Raw genomic sequence first — 20,346 nt, 5'->3', positions numbered from 1 at the left:
GCTATAATTTAAACAGTACAAATTTTAAAATTATTTTAAGTAATCAATTAGGTTATTATTTAAAAAAAAAAAAAAAAAACATTTGTAAAAACGTTAATTATATTCAAGAAAATGAGTATTTATCAAAAATATTTCTAATTTATACAATATACATAATATAAATTGTATATTGTATATATATATATATGAGCTATGGTTTATAACTCGTGAAAGTTTACGAATAAAAAATCTCACCAATTTTGTTTCTTGAATCAAATTTAAGAACTTTTTCGCTGTATTCATATATTATTTTAAACACGTACTTTCACGAAGACGGGAGATTAGGGAAATCTATAGACTTAGAGTCCGGATTTTTTTAAACAGTCAAAAAAATATGTATCGGTAATATTATTAGATATCAAAAAATAAAATAAATAAACAGCAGGAATTTAAAAGTGGCTTGTAAACGCCTATCATATTATATGATTCAATTATGTTTTTAAATAATTTTTCTTGAATACTAAAATAATTTGAGTTCTTATCGCGGTTGATTATATGTATAAATAATTTTAAATAAAAATAATTAATCATTTTATAATATTTTTCAATACGTCTTTAGATATTGCTATGATGGTATAGATATAAACATTATTTTAGGAAAAAATAGCGAACAAATGACTCAAAAACTAAAAAAAAACAAAAAAAATCAAAATAGTAAAACATTGGAATAAAGGAATACCATATTTTTAATCATAAGTTACAACAATACAAAACGAATATTTATAAATACTCATTTCACATATTTTTAAAATTAATAATATTACTAAGATTTGTTGATTTATTTATCGTAATCGTTTTATTTTTATCTTGAGTATTTTCTATTTGGTTTTTTTCGATTTTAGCATCATATATTTATGATTTAAATCCAATGTTTATAATATTTCCATTCCAATAAATATTATATAATAGTGTTGTATAGGCGAATCCATTAAAGAATTATCAATTATCATTAAATTATCCATAGTAAGTGCACAAATATGTGGACTATTAAACTATAAAAACATTATAATTGCAACACAAAGGCATTGGCTTTGCTAACTTTTTTTCATAATAAGAACGCTATAGACAATTTCTATGTATCTATTTACATATTTTTCAAGGCGATTAAACCATAAGAAAACTTTAAAAAGAGGCATTTTAAAACATGTGATTTTGAAAAAATCATAAAAATATTATTATATAAGTACTATATTTAATTACGGTAAAAATATAAAAAGTTAATATTGTGCTAAGAATCCAGAAAAAAGATTAGTGAGAATGTCATTATAAGACTCGATACGTAATTATATGTATTTATATCGTATTTTCTATTATATTTTGTATTTTTATTTGACTACTTCTTTTTTATTAGATGTATATAAATAATCTAGTTATTTGCGTTTTATACTAATTAAAAAATTATTTGTCCCTCATTAAGTTAATAAAAATCGAAGTTTAAACTGACTACACTAATGTGATGATTTAATTAATTGTATAAATTATTCTAAATGTATATTTTATTATCATGAATATAAATGTTTTTTTTGTTTGGTTTTGCAGAAGATAAAACGCCAACGGGAAGTCTGAATTGTTTGTTGGCGAGATCTTTATGCAACGAAGATCCATCATGTTTTAAAATTATAAACCTCATTCCAAGTCTATGTGGAAACGAAATAGGTAAATATTAAATTTTGCATATAAAAATACTTATTTACTTATTTGTGCGAGTAGGTACATGACGTGGAATGATTATATATGATTTAATTTCTGTTAACACGAATTAGGTCACCAAATATTTATAATTAAACGATATTTAGCTTTTATAAAAGTAAAAGTATATACCTAAGTAGTAAATAAATACTTTTTTAATAATATATTCTACTATATTATAGTAATTAACGTGAATTTTAATGCTTTGAAAATAAATTATAATTAAAAATATGCGCGCAGGTATATCAAACAATTAAAATAAGTATATTTGACATAAAAAAACGGAAATTAAAAATATAAGGTTAAACATATTTTTTTCATTCATTTATAATAATAAATAAATAAATTAAGTTTATCACGTATTTGTATAAAAAAATCATTGATATTTTAACCAGTGCTAATTTATTAAATATTTTACACGTTTTATATTTTGCGTTACTTGCGTTTTTAAATCACGACCAGTACATTTTAGTTATTGTTTAGGCAATACAAATAAAATAATCATAAAGCGCATAGAAATAATAGAAAAGTATATATTTTTAACAACAAAAAATACGTACATTTCAATTGACTAAAGTACTAAATAGATTACGAAATCATGAAAAACCATACCCCCATAATATATATTTGTTTTCTGTTTCATAAAGTGTAAAAAATGTTTTTCATTTTCGTTGTACCAAATGAACAATTTCACTTTGTGTATGAAACACATATATATATTTGTTGTCAAGACGAAACGTCGTAGACGGCCGTTTGAGTGGAGAAAAAGCGTAACACCAGAAAAATGTGAAGTGGCGCGTTAAGCGGTCCCATACAATTATTTTTAGCCAAAAGCTTGCACATGTCCAGAATACTAATATACATAGGTACCTAACGCAATTCTGTTTCACCTAGCACCATAATTATTTTAAACATAGGTGGACCCACTGACGCTAACCCATCTAACAGTGAATCATTTACATATCTAATATAGCTACACCTAAAGTACTATGTCTATGTGACGTACATTTAGGGAAGTTTTTTTTACAGAAATCCCGAATTAACGTATAGATTTAGATATCAGTGATATGAAAATTAAATGCTATTATTTTAATACAAATATGTAACAAAACTAACTGATTTATATTACAGAAAAAAAATACGTTTCGATATCAATGAAAATAAAATGATAATAATCATATTATATTATACGTTTAATATAACGTAATTATCCCTAAATTTTTAGTATATAAAAATTATAATCACTCGTTTTATAGCAGTTTTAAAAATTAAATCAAAGCTACACAATTCTAATTATCAATATTTTTGAAATAATGATATTATTAAAATTGCTACGATAGTTGTTGCAAATGTAAAAATATGAACGATTATTTTTATACATACTATAAATTTAAAAATGAATACTAAAATATTCAAAATGGAATCATGATTTTTTTAAAAATATTTTTCTCATTCGATATCATAATAAAAATTGCGTAGGTACTAAAATCGCACAAGTATGAATAATAACCAATCTGCGTTAACGTGTTTTAAATATTATTTTCTACCAATTAAATTTCTCAATATCAAGAAACTATTTGGCTATATTAAACCATTTTGGAGTTTTGGCTTTGCCATTAACTCACCAGCAAAATAATTTTATTGATGAGTATTCAAGATGGAATTTTTTCTAAGAATATCTTATATCTTAAATTGAAACCTTTTTTTGAAAAAAATCTCTAGTAAAATATTCTCTACATTAGAAATTTTAATTTATTTATAATTAAATATATTTTTATACATATGCTTTTATCAGGATTTAGGATTACGTTTTCCCATAAATATCTGCGGTTTATTACACTCTGTCGAATAATAACAAAAAAAGTGTACTTATATACTTACAGCGTACGTCTTGATACTGTTGGTTATACGTTAAACTTGTATTTGCAATACTCGCGTACCTATACATTATATAAGTTATTATGATACTAATAAAAAAAAAAGTATAATATACGGTTTTATCAAAAACTCGTAAAGCATTTTATGTTGAAAAAAATAAAATAAAGAATCGACACTACCCATATCTACACGTACTATACGTGTAGTTAAAATTATGTACGTGCATATAATATACCGAGTTTTGGGAAAACTAAGTCGAGTGCGTATGAAAAAAAAAAAATCAAAAATATTGCTCGTACCGTCGACGATGGTATAATATATTATAATACGCTCGCTCACACCTATTTGTTACCCTCTCACCCACACTAACTCCATTACATCCCTCACTGTGTACATATATTATAGACACACACACACACATACACACATGCACACACACACACACACACACACACACACACACAAACATTATAAGCCCCATTACAAAGTAGTTATATATTGTATGGTATATACCCGATATACCGTGAATTGGTTTTTTTCTTTTTTAAAATATATTATACTTGCACGAGTAAGTATAACAAAACCAAAGAACTATATACGTACTGTATGCATACATTATTATGTACACGGAATTTATATAGTTATATAATATATAATTATATCGTATATCAATACAGGGAAGTTACTCTAAAGGTTAGGTTAGATATATCATACAAACGATATTACAATATTATTATTATTACTATTATTAATTATCAACTATATTATTAACATTATTCGTCATGTCATCGAATTTCGGGTTTGGCATATCTAAGCACAATGCACGATATATTTATCTTATTAAAATATTTCGAAATCATACTACTGTTGCTTACTGTTTATCAATAAATAATTAATAACAATGTAATTTAACTATGGATATGATAGAGCTATTAAATAGCGTTACAATAATAAGTTTATTGTGATTTGAATACCATTGATACTTTATTTAATGGTTATACAAATAAAGCAGTAATTATTTCTATTTTATATTATTGTGTATTATCAATAAAAATTAAAAATTTTATTTATATTTATAATTTAAAGGTGCGTTAAAATAAAAAATAATCCATTTCTTATACCTATGAAATTGTTATATATTTAAACGGAATTAATGTTTAATTTGAAAATATAATTGAAATTTATAAACATGTTTTTGAATATGATTGCTTCTGTAGATTAAACATTTCTCAATATTAAGTAATCTAAAATATAACTTTAAAGTGGTAAAATAGTCTTATCCCAGTACGCTGATTATTAAATTGTATTTGAATATGTCAGTAATACTTTCTATGAGATCCTAAAATATCGAACTTTTAAGTTAGTATTTCTTGTTATAGCGATCAAAGTATTATTAAAACATTTTAAAGTTTTAAAAAATTAATATTCCAGTAAATTACAGTATATTTTCACATTAATAACAGGAAACATAAATTGGAAATCTTAAAAATAATTACGACAGACAAAAATTGATAATTTGGTAAATTTTTATAAATTTTAATATTATTATATTATGAAATAAAAACATAGTGACATTTAATTTGAAAAAAGAAAATATCTGAAAATGGCCATGATAAAAAAGTATTGAATACAGTTTTTTATGAAAAACTGTGGGTTATTATACTAATTTGTAAGTACCTACATAATATTATATCTACAATAATTCATACAACAATATTTTTAGTTATTTTTTAAAATGTGTTATCGATTGAAATTATATGAAAATAAAGTGGTAGCTTAGGCATAAAGTGTAAGTATTATAAGGTTTATCTGGAGAATTTGATAATTTAACTTTGAAATTACATTTAATAATATGGTACACAGTGTAGGGATAAAATCATGTTGTAATTTTAATAACACAATGTATTATTTAGTATAATATTATACTGTCATATCATATTACGTTATTACGAGTCATGTTAAGTTTCATTTTTATTTTCATGAGTTTTCTCAAACCTTTTTTTTTTTTAATTTTTAATTTTTTTTTATAAAACATGTGCGTTGAATTTACAGTCTCGTGTTCGACGACCACGGTGATAAAGTGTCGGGCGGCTTTGAAAACCCTTCAAGCGTTCCCGTTCTTCAAGCCGACGTGCCTGTGCCGAGAACCGAAAATCGATTACGAATGCAACTCCTTCCGTAATTTTTTGTTCGACCATCCGTGTAACTTCACACAGCGCAAAGGTAACAAACACAATATCATCGATTTTTCGTATACTATTAGATATATATTTTTTTTTTATATAAAACGCATACATACAGAATGGGGGGTTTTTTTTTATCGTAAATGGGACAATAGTATACATAGAGTTTTTAAATTTTTAGAACAAATACTGACAATTATTTGTAAAACTACAGTATATATTGTTGAACGTTTAAATAAAATACTAAAAATTCAAAAGTTTCTATATGGTTCACGATAAAAGAATTGTTCTGCATGTATTACATTTTATCTAGCTTTGTGCACTTCAATATTATGTAATATTTGTTCGCGTTATAACCGCACTTATGCTGCAAATTAAAGGTAACATTTATATTCGTGAACCAAATATTCAATCGTTTTTTATATAACCTATTCCAATTTTTAGTAAAACGAGTGCACTAGTATTTAATTACTGATAGTATTATTAATATTTATAAATTGTTTTACTAGATAGTTAAAATAATAATCAATGTTCACCTATATTTGTTATAATTTTTTAAAAAATTAAAATTTTTTTTTTTTACATACCTAGTAATCGTGATAATTTCAGCTCAGACTTAACTCGGTCGTTAACTGAGGTTGATTAAAAATTTAGGGGTACACAAAACGATAATTTAGGCAGTAGCTGGTAATCAAGTATGTTGACCATAAAAAAATAAAAAAACGCGTCAGTAACAAAATTATCGTACACCAAGCCGCTATTAAGGTGTATTATTGCACGTAATGCGCATCGTAATAGTTTTCGGAATTAATGTTTATGAAAAAAAAGATTTCACCAGCAATTAAAAAAAAAAAGAAGATCGTCTGCAGCCCACGTCCATATTTTATACGTACTACGCAGTGTATAATATTATTGTTTGATGATTATTGTCGAGAATATTATAATATTGTATTTTGCGACCAATGCACGTTTGTGTCGTGTATTTCGTATGCCATCGCGCTTTTAGAAACTTTTGCCTCCGCGTTGGTACTAGAACTAATTTCAAATACATTAATAAGTTCGTACCTATCTCACCGGTGTGGCTCACGTGCCTGCACATATCAAGTGCACTGTGCGCGACTCGTTGTTTTGTACTTTTGTACTTCTATAATAATATAATATAATTCTCAGTAGTAGTAGTAGTAGTAGTTTATAATTACTCGTACGATAAACTTCATGTCGGACGAAAATCTAAACAAATTCTCTAATAGCTTATGTCTACTTGGTTTTTTTTAATTGTTTTCGAATTAAAAAATAAAATAATAATAATAATAATAATTACCTACAAAGTTACTTGCAATTTATCGGAAAATATAACTAGGTTATACTTACATAATATAAACCATCTCGTGTTATCATTGCGTACTAAAAAAAAAAAGCATAATACGTATTAAATATTATAGTAATCGAAACTGAAAGCAATTTTAAAAATCTCAAATCAATTGGAAATATATTTATTCTTGAATACAATAAATTATTATTGTTATTTATTTTGTAACGAAAATAATATTATGTTAACATTTATAATGATATGGTACCTAAAAAAATTCTAGGTTAGTTTCTTTTGTACAAAAATAATTTTATCAAGTATACAAAAACGGTTTACGGCTACCATCACTCGTGTTTACATTTTTTTTTTATATGGGTTTATTGCCTGCCTATTATACCTATATAATATTTATAAGATCGATTTGTAACTTACTAGAGCTATATAAGTTATTGTTTCTTAGGTAAAAAGTTATGAATATAACAAGTAAGTTAATTATAAGTTATTGTAAAAAAATACTTGACATAGGTCGTTGTTTGTTTGAGTATTGTTACTTTTTTTCTATCTATCTTCGAATAACCATAGGTTATCTGAGCTTGTTTGTTTAGTAATTTGAGCGTAGATTTGTATATATAAGCCGATGATGTTTTGCATAGGGAAAAATAATAATTATTCAATTTATTTCATGCTATGATGTTAAACGAGATTTAAATTTTTTAGTATACTTAAGTTTAGTAGGATTAGAAATTGTAAAGTATTATTTACATATTAAATAATTCTAATTAATCGATTTTTTTCGAGCTTAACCCAAAATCAATTAAATACTTTTTTTTAATATTTTCGTTATTACTAAATGTCACTTTTCGAACTTTCATCAAACTTAATATAAGTATATCTACTTGTAATAATAATTTGAATGTTCAAACTAAACGCATTAAACGTATTATACACATTATGTTCATAAGTACATAACGTTGTATTGTACAATATAATTATTAATAAACTTACTGAAATTTAAAAGCTATAAATATAAACTAGTTTGAACATTTTATAATCACATTCATTTGGGTTGTGACAATTATCTACCCATTCAACTTGGATAAAACAATTACCTACCCGACATAGCGCGCTCAAGTTGGTCATTGAAATTGCGCTCACACTTGACCTACCTTGATTTTATCTAAATAAGCCCAAACATCCAAATTCCTTAAAATTAATATTATTATTAGCTACGTACAACTAAATAAATACACTAAATTGACTATAAAAGTCACAAACATAATTTACTAACTAAAACAATCGTATTTCAAAAGATTAGGGTATATCTCAATTTTATTTTTTTTAATATCGATTTATTTCAGAAAAAAATGGTTAAAACTAAAATTAAATTCTTTATTATGACGAAGAAAAAGCAATGCAAACAAAATGTTAAAAGTAAATCTTTTGTACTACTATGACCCAACTATTGCGAGCGTTGTAGAGATAATAATTTCAATATTATGATATATTTTTACTATAATATTAGATGGTTAATTAATAATGATATATAGCATAATATTATGTTTAAACTAATGGGTAGGTTACCCATAGATAGGTGACAAGATCGGAAAGGTAAGTTATTTCATAAAGCCCAAAAAAGTTAGTTTATAAAAATACTGAATATTTATTAAGGATTTTAGAAAATCAATACAATTGCACTTTTTCACATTTGCAGTTTATTTTTTTTTTTTAGACAAATATTTAACAAAATAACTTATCTATATGCAATATGCATGTAATCAAAACTATAAACTACATTTTAATAACTTTTAGTTACATTTAATGATCAATGAGGACATTCGGGACGTAAATAAAACATCTATCTTCTTTTCAGTCGTGTTTGTTTGAGACTAATTAAATTATTTATCTTTTTCTATCACACGGATACGTCATCATTATTTATTTCCATGCAAAACGTACAAAGAATATAAATAATAAAGTGGGTAAATGCTTTAAAAGATTAACAAATATAAATTTACATACGCATTAAAAACAATTTATAATAAATGTTTCATTTTTAGATTTTTTTGTGTGTTATGAATTCTTGCGTGAAAATAAATGTTTATCCATTGTTATTTTACTATCGATTTTAGTATGATTTAATGTTTTATCTTTTTTTTTCTGCTTAATATTGAATTATTTTTTAAATTAAAATCAGATTTAAAATTTCAGTGAACTAAGATATATTTTATGATAAATGTAAAAATTCATGTCAACGAATGGGAATCATTACTTTGTTTTTTATCGAGTTAGAAACAATAAAGTATCGTCTACTCCCCCAGGTGTTTGGGTAATAATAATCAGTTACTTTTTTGTGCATCTCAGCGGGAGTACTAGTATTTTGTAAGCAGTGAACCACATTTTCGAATGTGTCATTTTTTTTTTTATGTAAACGTTTAAAATTAATTTCGAGCTTAACACTGGAATGTCTTACTAAAAACATTTATTAGAGAATTGAAAGACAATCGATAGTAAAACCATAATAAATTCAGTGTAAAAACATAACATTCAAATTAATTAATATAAAATAATGAAATCGTTTGAAATGGGCAATAGAATTAAATTACATAAAAGATGCGATATAAGGTATACGGTGTTTATTAGTAAAACGAGGAGAAAAAATATGCAAAACACCATAAGTGAAAGAGGGTCAATGATACGTACGAATGAAGGGACAATTATACGCGTATATGAGCAACGATTGTTATCCTTTTGTAGGATTCCGTGGAGTGTCACATCCGGTGTACAGCACAAGTTAATCGATGGAATTTATATATAGGACCCAAAAAGGTAGAAATTGTGGGTATTCGCGAGAATATATTTTAAATGTCTGGGGTCATATTGAGATCGTTTGGGGGTTTCTTTTATTTATGGCTGTTCCGTATTATTATTATTCCACTACAACTGTTTATATTATTAAATTTACAAATACTTGAATGCACTTACCTCGATTGTAATTAGTGCTGTCTCTTTATTTGCTGTGATGTAGTAATTTCAAAAACATTTTGACGGTATTGGATTTGAAGCTCGACACCACTTATACAGCGTATGGGTTTGATGCGTAATGTAAGTAACTTGATGACGTGCTTTAGTAAATTAATAAAATATGATCTTGATATGTGCCTATATCATATAATTTCGACTATTTTAACTATTTATTGTATTTTTAATGAATATTTATTTTATCTAATCCTATTTGAAACGTTATTTTGACTAAATCTTTTATCGGAGAATAAAACTTAGTTTACATTTAATGTTGTTAAACTTGTATACATGTATAATATTCTAACTTTAAGGTTTTCTGGCTATACGTAGTCGTGTTACCCGTTAAGAACCATCGGACCGAATGAAATTCAAGACCGGCCAACTATTGAGCATATGTTCTGAAAGTCTATACTTTTCATAGTAACGCGTAACAAATTGGGCGTAACACGGTTCCTCCACCAAAATTATATATTTTTTCCTACCATCTTATTTTTTTTCACTAATACTCGCTTTCAAAAACACAATTTCTATACTATTAAAAGCTGTTACTCAATAGATATGTTTAAAACACTATTATTTATTAAAAAACAATATTAAATACATTAAACACATCCTCGCAAAACCATTTTAGATTCTGAATAGATGTATGCATTTAATTTACAATTTTGTGTTATTTTCTTGATTTGGGCAATAAAAACGCATGCATTTTCAACTCCAATATATTTTCTGCTAGAAAAGTAAATTCAGTTGATCATTCAGGCAAAAATAAATTTAATTTAAAAAAATTAAAAAAAAAAAATTCTAATACTTTCTTTTTTAAAAACAAAATTAGTAAAAATGATAATTAGTACCCTAATCCATTTTTTACAAAATTGATTTTTTTATTTGTTTAGATAGTAAATTCTTACCAAATATTTATAATCGAAGTTTCTATATACATATAATAAAATTATAAAGTATTTATAATTTCAAAATATTCTGATTCTTTTTGAGTTGAGAAATTTTCAATTTTTGTTTAAATTATTGATAATAAACTTATTATAATTTAATTTAATCAGATAAAAAAAAAATAATTTAATTAAAGATTTATTATAAGTTATTGTTTTTGAAATAAAAAAAATAAAGTTGAGAGTACGTTAATGATAATTTTTTAATGAACATATTTTGAAGTAAGAATTTTGTTAAAAGCATTTGCAAAGTATTTTGTAGTTAAAAATTCATCAAATTTTAAGAATGTATACTTCAGATTAAAAAAAAAAATAAAAGATTCTCTATAAATTGTTTTTACCGGAATAAAAAAAGTTGAGTTTATTTCCACAAATATTTATAGTAATATTTTATGTGAAATTCACATACACATATGAAATAACATTAATAATTTATCGTCAAACAATTTTTTACTTTCTTATAATAATTATAAGTTATAATTTATTAAAAACGTATAACTTTAGACATTTAACATATTCATCAACCACAGGCGCGTACACAAAAAAATATTTTGGGGGGGGTTTTGGTTTTAAATTTTTATTCTTATATAATCTAACCTAAGGTTATAAATAATAAAACTTATTTCCTGAAATTTCGGGGGGGGTTTGAACCCCTAAAACCCCCCCTTGTGTACGCGCCTGATCAACCATCAATATAAATATAGTCTGTACATGATGTCATTTTCAAATTACTTTGATTCTTTTGGAGCTATTTATACCACATATGACATTTCAAAAATAATATTCACGAGGACTTGATATTATTTATATATCATACAATTTTATATGCATAATGCCTTTTAAAAATATTTGGAATAATTTCATGTAATTGAAACTATTTACCTACCACAAATCAATTTTTACCTTTTTATCGATATCGACTCAGAAGTTCATAACAATAATAAATTATAGATGTATATATTATCCTATAAATCTACGATCATATTCAATATTATAGTCAGTTGATATAAGGACGCACAGAAATATCTCGTTCACACGGGTAAAAGTAGTAGCGTAAGCTGAAGTGTTACTGATTTACTCATGTGTATTGGTCGATGATAATAATTAAACGATATACTAGCTGAGTTTCTTTTGTTTTTGATTAAATAGGTACGTTTTATAAATATCCAAAATTATAGTTTCACCTCTATTTTTGGTGTTTATCGATTGTATAGACCATTTATTCCGCAACATACATCTGTTATTGGTGTGCATAATTTATTTAGATCAGATTTCGGGAACGTAGAATGTTTGTCGTGTTTCGTAGAACATAATAATTATTATTATTCGTGTGTTATAATAAAACGTTTGATCGTTAATGCGTATAAGGAGAATGTGTAGTATATGTAATTCTATATTCCGTATAGTCATACTATTATAATTATCGATTTAGTTTATTAATAATTAAGATTTAGAAAAATATTATATAAATACGTACATGATACGTACGTATGAAAACGTTTTATATTACAGTTATTTTTTATTAAGATGCCATAATTTTTGAAAAGTTAAATTTTTTCACTTTATTTGAATAACATTAAATGTACGGTAATAGAAATGTTTACCAAATACTCTGAGGTTCAGTGAATCAAGGCACATATTTTGGAAAAAAATTTAAATATAAGTATGAATACAAAATTGGATTTAAGATTAAACTATTATGTTTGCATAAGTAAGTTCAGCTTAATAATAACTATGTAGACCGCATGATATAGAAAACAAATAATAACAAGACAACAGTTTTATACGTACTTGGTGTTACGATAGAGTATATAACCGAGTTGTTAAGAGCTAAAATATAAATTAATAATAGAATTATCTCCACCTCTATCCTCTAAAAAGTATTAAGTATTTCATAAAAAAGTAACAATATATTGTTAGACGATACATTGTCGTCTTGGGTTTAATTTTTTATAGAATTAAACTTGATTTTAAATAAAATATTCAACATTAGATAATAATTATACCTACTGTTTTTATAGTATCATAAGTCAGCCGTAATAAAACATGACATGAAATGGTTACTTTACATTTTCATAATTTTAAGTCTGTTTGAGATTACCTGCCATGGTGTGTCAGGTAGCCGGTGTAGTCAATGTGAAGGTTGTCATTTCTACGTCCAATGAATAACTGTAAATGTATTTTAACAGTTTTTATTATTTATTTATTTATTTATTTTTTATACAATATAAATATAAAACTTATAACAGTCAACAAGCTTAATTGTTTAAAAAAACAGCTTCAAATAATAAAAAAATCCATATAACTTATTATTTAAATGGAAAAGAAAAATTTTTATTTTAATTTGAAATGATTGTTGTTTTATTGTTCTAACTTTATATTTGTTTACTTAATGTATTGACTTCGGCACATCGCATACCTAAAGCTTTGAATACAATATATACATAAAAAGAAACTTAACAATTTTTAAATTAGAAGAACAGTCACTATAAATTACGTATTTAAATTCACGGAAGTACAAAAGAAATTTGTTCTTAAATTTACTCGAGAATAAGGTATGTAAATGATATAAAAATATTTATGAGTCATACACATTATATTTGTATTTTTAATCATAGATAGTTCGATGTTAATCATTTATATAACAGTGTTTTTATAATCATAAGTAAGCACCTATAACTAGAATCATAAATAATCCATATTTATTTTAAACGATTTTACTTCTCACCTAACCCTTAAATATTTAACATATTATTCAACACTGTTTCAACTAGTTTAATTTTGTATCTCTTCATCCACTCGAAATTCATTATTCAAAATTTGTATTATTTAGGGGTTGATTTATAATTGTCTTATAAGTTTCTCAAGAGATTTAGGAATTTAAACTATATACCGTTTTAATCCTCGAAGTATTATTAATATGACTATTGAGTATTGACCGAAATATATTGTGATAGATAGGGTTATAATTTAAAAAAAAATATAGATAATAATAATAATGATAAAATATATTTGAAGTAGGGAAAAGTAGGAACCAAAAAACTTTAAAATGTTTAATTAAACCAATTACATGGCGCTAACAAATACATCTTAATTATTTTTATTGATACGCTTGTTATTGAATACCTAAATAAAGCAAACATGTATAATTCAATTGTGTGGTCATTACCAGCTATTTATAATGCCGTCGTCGTGCACTTATAGTAGTATTCCGTTGTGGTTTTATCGATTATAGGCATTACAATAAATGCATTTGAAATGTTATAATAAATCAATAATATAACATGAAATGTCAAGAAGATAAAAAAGCTAAACTAAGTTTATTTCGTTTCAAAAGAAATGAAATGAAATACATATTTTGTATTATCTTTTTATAAGTTAAAAAAAAATTCGCTTTCAAAATTCTAATTTATTAAAAAAATTTAATTGTTCATTTACCATGGTAATTTGTAATTTGTTTTATATTATTACACACCAAGGGATTGTTTATAAACTCTATAAAATCATTAAAAAAAAAAAAAAAAACAATTGGTCTCTTTGTTATACGTAGAGTTAAGATTTGTATAAAAACGCATATTTTATGAAACAGGAATAATTAATGACAAAGTTGATAACTACATTTTACCAATCAATTGTATTACGGTAGAACTACTTTGATTTCCAGATAGGTATTATTTTAGTTTTAATTAAATTGCATAATTTTGCCAAAAAAATCTATTTCTAAGTTTATTCATTATGGTTGGTTTTAAAACGTAGGTACCTAAATGGAATGAGTTGTCGAGATTAAAAACAAATACATTTTCATAAAAAATGGAATAAATTATCGGCACGTAATTCCATATAATATTTTCACATAGATATTATAGACAAAGGTACGATCCCTACCAATCGATTCGTTTAGCTTTAGTGTGACTTCGAAAAACTCATTTTCGTCTATATTTAATTGAAATGCATTTTTCGACGTTCCGACCACCGATCATTTAGTGTTCTTAGACAATTTAAACCATCATCGCGAGATGATGGTGTATACAGCATCGTATATAACACCTACACAATATCTAATACGCGTTATGCGTGTAATTCGGTAAAAGGTAATTTATCATTATTAACGTAAATTCAAAACGTTCTATATATATTATATGAGTATAGGTATGTGCTGCGCAATACACATTTTCGATCGACGGGTTAATTCGTCGGTAGGTATAATGTTTCGTACCGCGGTTATTGTACGATATATATATATATGTAGTTATATCATATAAATTTTCCGGCGGAACGTTCGACCGCGGCGGCCGACGATAATACGGTACAGCAGATATTATGGTTGCGTGTGTTTATCGATCGCGCGATTTTTCTTTCAGATTTTCCTCTCTCCGACGACTGCTGTAATTAATGTGCTGGTCATGAAACGATGGTTATTGGTTATATCCGCATACGATATATAATATAATTTATATATAAACAGGTGTATATATATATGTGTGTGTGTATCCATAACATCCGAAGGTACAAGAAGTGATGGAAACACGCCATTTCGAAATCGAATAGTTTTTACGGAAATAAATAAACCGCGAGCGTTATAAATTATTTGGCGGTATTCACCTGAGACAATGCGAATTCGGCCCAAATCGCGAGAACGATCGCGAATCACCGCGCGGCGATTGATGGTATATGTCTCGAAATCTTTCCCTCGCACACACACACACACACACATATATATATATCTACACTGCAGCTACTCGTGCAAGCGTTTCGTATGGATTTTTACTATTATTATTATTATTATTATTATTGTCAAACGACGACGAAGAACGGCTTCGGTCGCGGCGGGAGGGATGGCAGCAGGAAAGATGGACAGCAGAATGAGTTACGACCGACGCCGACGCCGCCGCCACCGCCGCCGCTGCGGAAAGTGCGAGCGCGAGGAAAAAAGTGCGTTCGCGGCCAAGTGTGGCGCGTTTTGTGGCTAGAGACGCGTGAGGTCGACTTGGCTGACGGTTCAAGCTTTGCAGGAGAGAAAACGAAAAAATAAATTAAAGACCTCTTACGTCCCGGACGATTTGCGGGATATCGAACGCAGCTGTGATATATTTCCTGCGGCTGTATATATATACCTATACACGTTTGTAGGCGTGTGGTAAATGGTATTAGTGCGGCGGCACATGTACACGGCCGCCGCGGTAGGTAGGTATAGTGCTAATAATAATCATTCGTCGTCGTTAAGTCGAAATCCGGAATTCGGTTGAAAAATGTTACACCGCGTAACTTTCGTCGTCTGTCGATCCGTTTCCGTAAAACTTTACTGTACGCGCGAGCGTGTTGTACATACGTCGTATAACGCGTATACGCGTCAACAAGTTTAAATTAATTTTCTACACGATTTCGCGATCACGCCACCTACTGCATAAACGCATGATAATAATATTATGACATAATATTATATATGAAATAAAACGAACGTACTTATTTATGAATATTGTACTATGTAAATTATTAATTCGATATTCAAATTAAATTGACAGTTTCTAATTATATTACAAGCACGTCATCAAATGATGTTTGTAAACACGCGCGGTTTCACTCGACAAAAACGTATACCAGCTGAGATACTAAATTTTCGACGTAAAATAAATTATGAGAGCTTTAAAATTGCTCTAATATCGTTTTTTTTTTCAATATCACAAACACGAAAAAAGTCGTTTTTATTTCAAAGTTATTTTTTATTTGCAAAAATTGAATGACTTTTTCGACATCGAACAGCAGCACATACATTATAGTCGTTATACACGCATCATGTTTTCGACCAAAGACCGTTCATTATGTGTGTTATTGGACATTATCAATAAGTTTTCAATATCAGTGGGCCGTAAAGCAGACGACATTATTGTAATTAATTGGCTATCGGTAATATTATTACGAGATTAACCGAAATTATAAAATAGGCCTTCTGGCTATTACGAAAACAAATGAAATACAAACAACGGATATAACGTCACCTCTCACACGGAACATGCAAAATAAATAAATATTGACAACTGACTAAATATTTAAACAACATTCAATGATAAGGAGTCTAATAACCAATACCGACCACGATGATAATATTTTCACTTTAATTCCGTTACTAATTCCAATTATACAATAATAATGTGGATACATTTAATCAAACAAAACCCTGTTCACAGCACTACAATATAAATTACTTTACCTTTGCCTCAATTACTGTTAATGAAAAAGACAGAGCACGCTATAGTGTGAACTTTATATATTGTGTAACTACACAAAAAATAGTACATACATGTCGTATAGCAATAGACGAAATTATATCACCAAATTATTATATTCGTTTTTTGAAAATCAAAAAAACTGTTTCTGTATTTTCCAATTAGATAAAAAAAATAGTACATAACTAAATGGGAACAAGATAATTAATTAAAATGAAAATTTGTGAGATAAAAATACGTACTCATTGATGCATAGGCGCAATTCTAGTCAAAAAATCGTGAGTGCTTAAGCTTTGCATTTTTTGAGAATTTGAATAAAATTATAATTATGAACCATTAATGTCTTTTTTGAGCAAACGTGTTGTTTAACGATTTAACATTGAATACATAAGTTTATTACATTTTATAATATTTAATACGATAAGGTTCTTTAAGCAATAATTATACGTTTATCTTGTTTTTCCTATATTTTTATAACTTAATTTAAATTAATTAATTTTGTCATCATTTTTTTCTAAGCATAATATTGATAAATAAGTTAGTCTGTTTTATACTTTTATCTCATTGAAACTCTATGTAAGAGCCATGCCTTTATATTACGTAAAGCAGAAAACGATTGTTCATATTTCGCAGAACTAATCGGTAATGCGAGTGTCATCTGACATTGATGGTCTTTTTTACTATATAATTATTAATATTGGTTAAATTATGGTAAAATAATGGGAATAAATAATATTACTTATAAATATAATATTAAATATATTAATTTTACACATATGGATAAACATTATTTTCGATTATATTTTTTAAATATATCAAATAAAAATCTTTGTTTATCTGTTTTAAACAATTTTTACAACCACTATTCCTGCTTTAAGTGATGACATTTCAATATTAAATTAATAAACTCTGAAACTGTATATGGTATGTAATATAATGTTATAAACATACCATGTCGTTCGATAGAGATTTCTTTTTACTTTATAATATTTAATAAATTATTGAAAATCTCAAAGAATCGTCAAGAAAAAGTTATCAATAGCGGTAAACTTTCATTGGAAAAACATTTTTTTTTTTTTTAAAAAAACTAATAATTAAACTATCAAATATTATAAAATATACTGGATTTTTCAAATAGTTTTCAACAGAACCATCAAGACTTTCTTTTTCAGCAGATGTTGATGTAGTTAGAAAGAGTTCTTTCAAACTGAGTGGTTTTTTTTTTAAATATTTTAGAATCTAAAATACAAAATGGTAAAAATGTATGGCATTTTAAATTTTAATACAAATCTCTAATATTAATATTACATTTCACTAAATACATGCTTTTTAAAATAAGTTCTAAAGAAATGTCACAATCATCAGCAAATTCTTTTATTTTTCTCTATGATACCAAAAATGACTTAATCATCTCTTTTTTTTCTCGAAAATCTCAATCACAGCTTTAATAATACCACCAGATTTTAATTGAGTTGCGGTTTTTGTTGTATTTTATTACTCAGTAAATTATTTATTGTTTAGTTTTGATACACCAAAAGGTATTATTAATTATTTAATATTTAATTAAAATGTTTAAATAGCCATCATTTTATGTCAAATAACAATTTTTATAACTGAAAACTCAAAGTGTGTCGAATAAATGAACCAAGAATTTTTTTTATAAACCTCAACTCATTTTATGCATTTTGTATTTTACTATTTTTTGGAGGAAATAAAAAATATATACACATGCAATACATTGATCTCAACATTTTAAATAAACTATCTATGCTCTAAATAAACGCAATTATAATTAACAATTGCAATTAAATTTTTTTTTGTAAATTATAAAAAGTAAACACTAATATATATCAATCACAACAAAGTGCAATGGTGTGTTATATAATGTGTAAAAGTCAATGTAAGGTATTTTTCCTTGATTTTTGTTTGATCCCCTTCTAGGTGACCCGATATGACAGCCGTTCCATCATGTGAATGAGAAATTACATTTAAGTGACTTAATTCAGATTATTGTGAAAATTCTAAAATTCTAGATTCGTCACACATTAATACGAAAAACTCATTTCTTTTTACATCCAAAATAATATTGTCTCTGAATTTTTTAGCACAGATATTTAATAATTAACTTTATATAGGTAGACCATTTAAAATAGCTTAATATACTACAATCATATTTATTTAAAAATTGTTCATAAAGCTTTGCAATTAATTAATACACTTTTTAAAAGTTATCTAAAATATTTTAATATTATGAATAATTATTATTTATTAATTTTAATCAATTTCCTTCTTCTAATTGATCTCTAAAAGTCATAACTTAACTACCTACTTAAAAATAAATTTCAATATTATTAGTTGTGAAAAGTAGAAATGATTTTTTTGAACTTGTATTTTATAATTTTTTGATAACTGACTTGTAATTTTGAACTTTTAATCTTAACATTTGTATTTACTTGTAATATGGTATTGTGATTTGATGGAATGTGATTTCAATTTTCTATTGGGCCTAATAATATGAATGGCAATTAAAATAAAATTATGTACAAAAAATATTATGTGTGTATAATAAATTTCTATCTCCAATAATAACCAATTGGTAGTTATTAAATAACACTTAAAATGTTATAAGAAGTTAAATACAATATTTATAATACATAAAATATCATAATTTTATCTAATTTTGAAAACTTTTCTTGGTAAAAGAGTATTAACAATTATTCTTCAAACCAAAGTATCTATAGCCAATTAAATTCTATAAAATGATATTTTTTGAAATTCAAATCTTGTTAAAGGATATTCCTAATATAAACATAGGTCTTATACATATTTTATTCACCACTATTCTCTCATAAACTACAAGTTATTTTTATATTTTTATAGATGTATTGACTTTTAAATAGTCTGTCTATTTGATTCGGTACCTAAATCTCCTAATTTGACTAGAAATAAAACCGTTTCCTAAGTCAAATCAGTAAAAATATCTTCTACATCTTATTCACTTTAATGTATTAAACTATGTTAGACTCACTATTATTTTCATTTTTTTTAATTTATTT

At 25.9% G+C, this 20,346-nt stretch overlaps 1 protein-coding gene and 1 long non-coding RNA gene across 4 annotated transcripts in view; one reads left to right on the top strand and one right to left on the bottom strand.

The window, feature by feature from the left end:
* LOC114124529 (GDNF family receptor alpha-1) overlaps positions 1 to 20,346 on the top strand; it is a 187,612-nt gene that overhangs the window by 15,807 nt on the left and 151,459 nt on the right. For all 3 annotated transcript variants that reach the window (XM_050205159.1, XM_050205158.1, XM_050205160.1), the window contains exons 2-3: positions 1,579 to 1,695; positions 5,659 to 5,829. In XM_050205159.1, the coding sequence (XP_050061116.1) occupies positions 1,579 to 1,695; positions 5,659 to 5,829 (288 nt within the window). The remainder of the gene's footprint in view (positions 1 to 1,578; positions 1,696 to 5,658; positions 5,830 to 20,346) is intronic.
* On the bottom strand, positions 10,693 to 14,805 carry LOC126551548 (uncharacterized). The gene is made up of 3 exons (XR_007605473.1): positions 14,236 to 14,805; positions 13,168 to 13,235; positions 10,693 to 10,848 (listed from the first exon to the last, which is right to left on the bottom strand). It is a non-coding gene; the product is annotated as an uncharacterized LOC126551548 (long non-coding RNA).

This window comes from Aphis gossypii, chromosome X (assembly GCF_020184175.1).
Source record: "Aphis gossypii isolate Hap1 chromosome X, ASM2018417v2, whole genome shotgun sequence".
In the NCBI taxonomy this organism is placed as follows: domain Eukaryota; kingdom Metazoa; phylum Arthropoda; class Insecta; order Hemiptera; family Aphididae; genus Aphis; species Aphis gossypii.
This window is presented reverse-complemented; position numbering and strand designations above follow the sequence as displayed.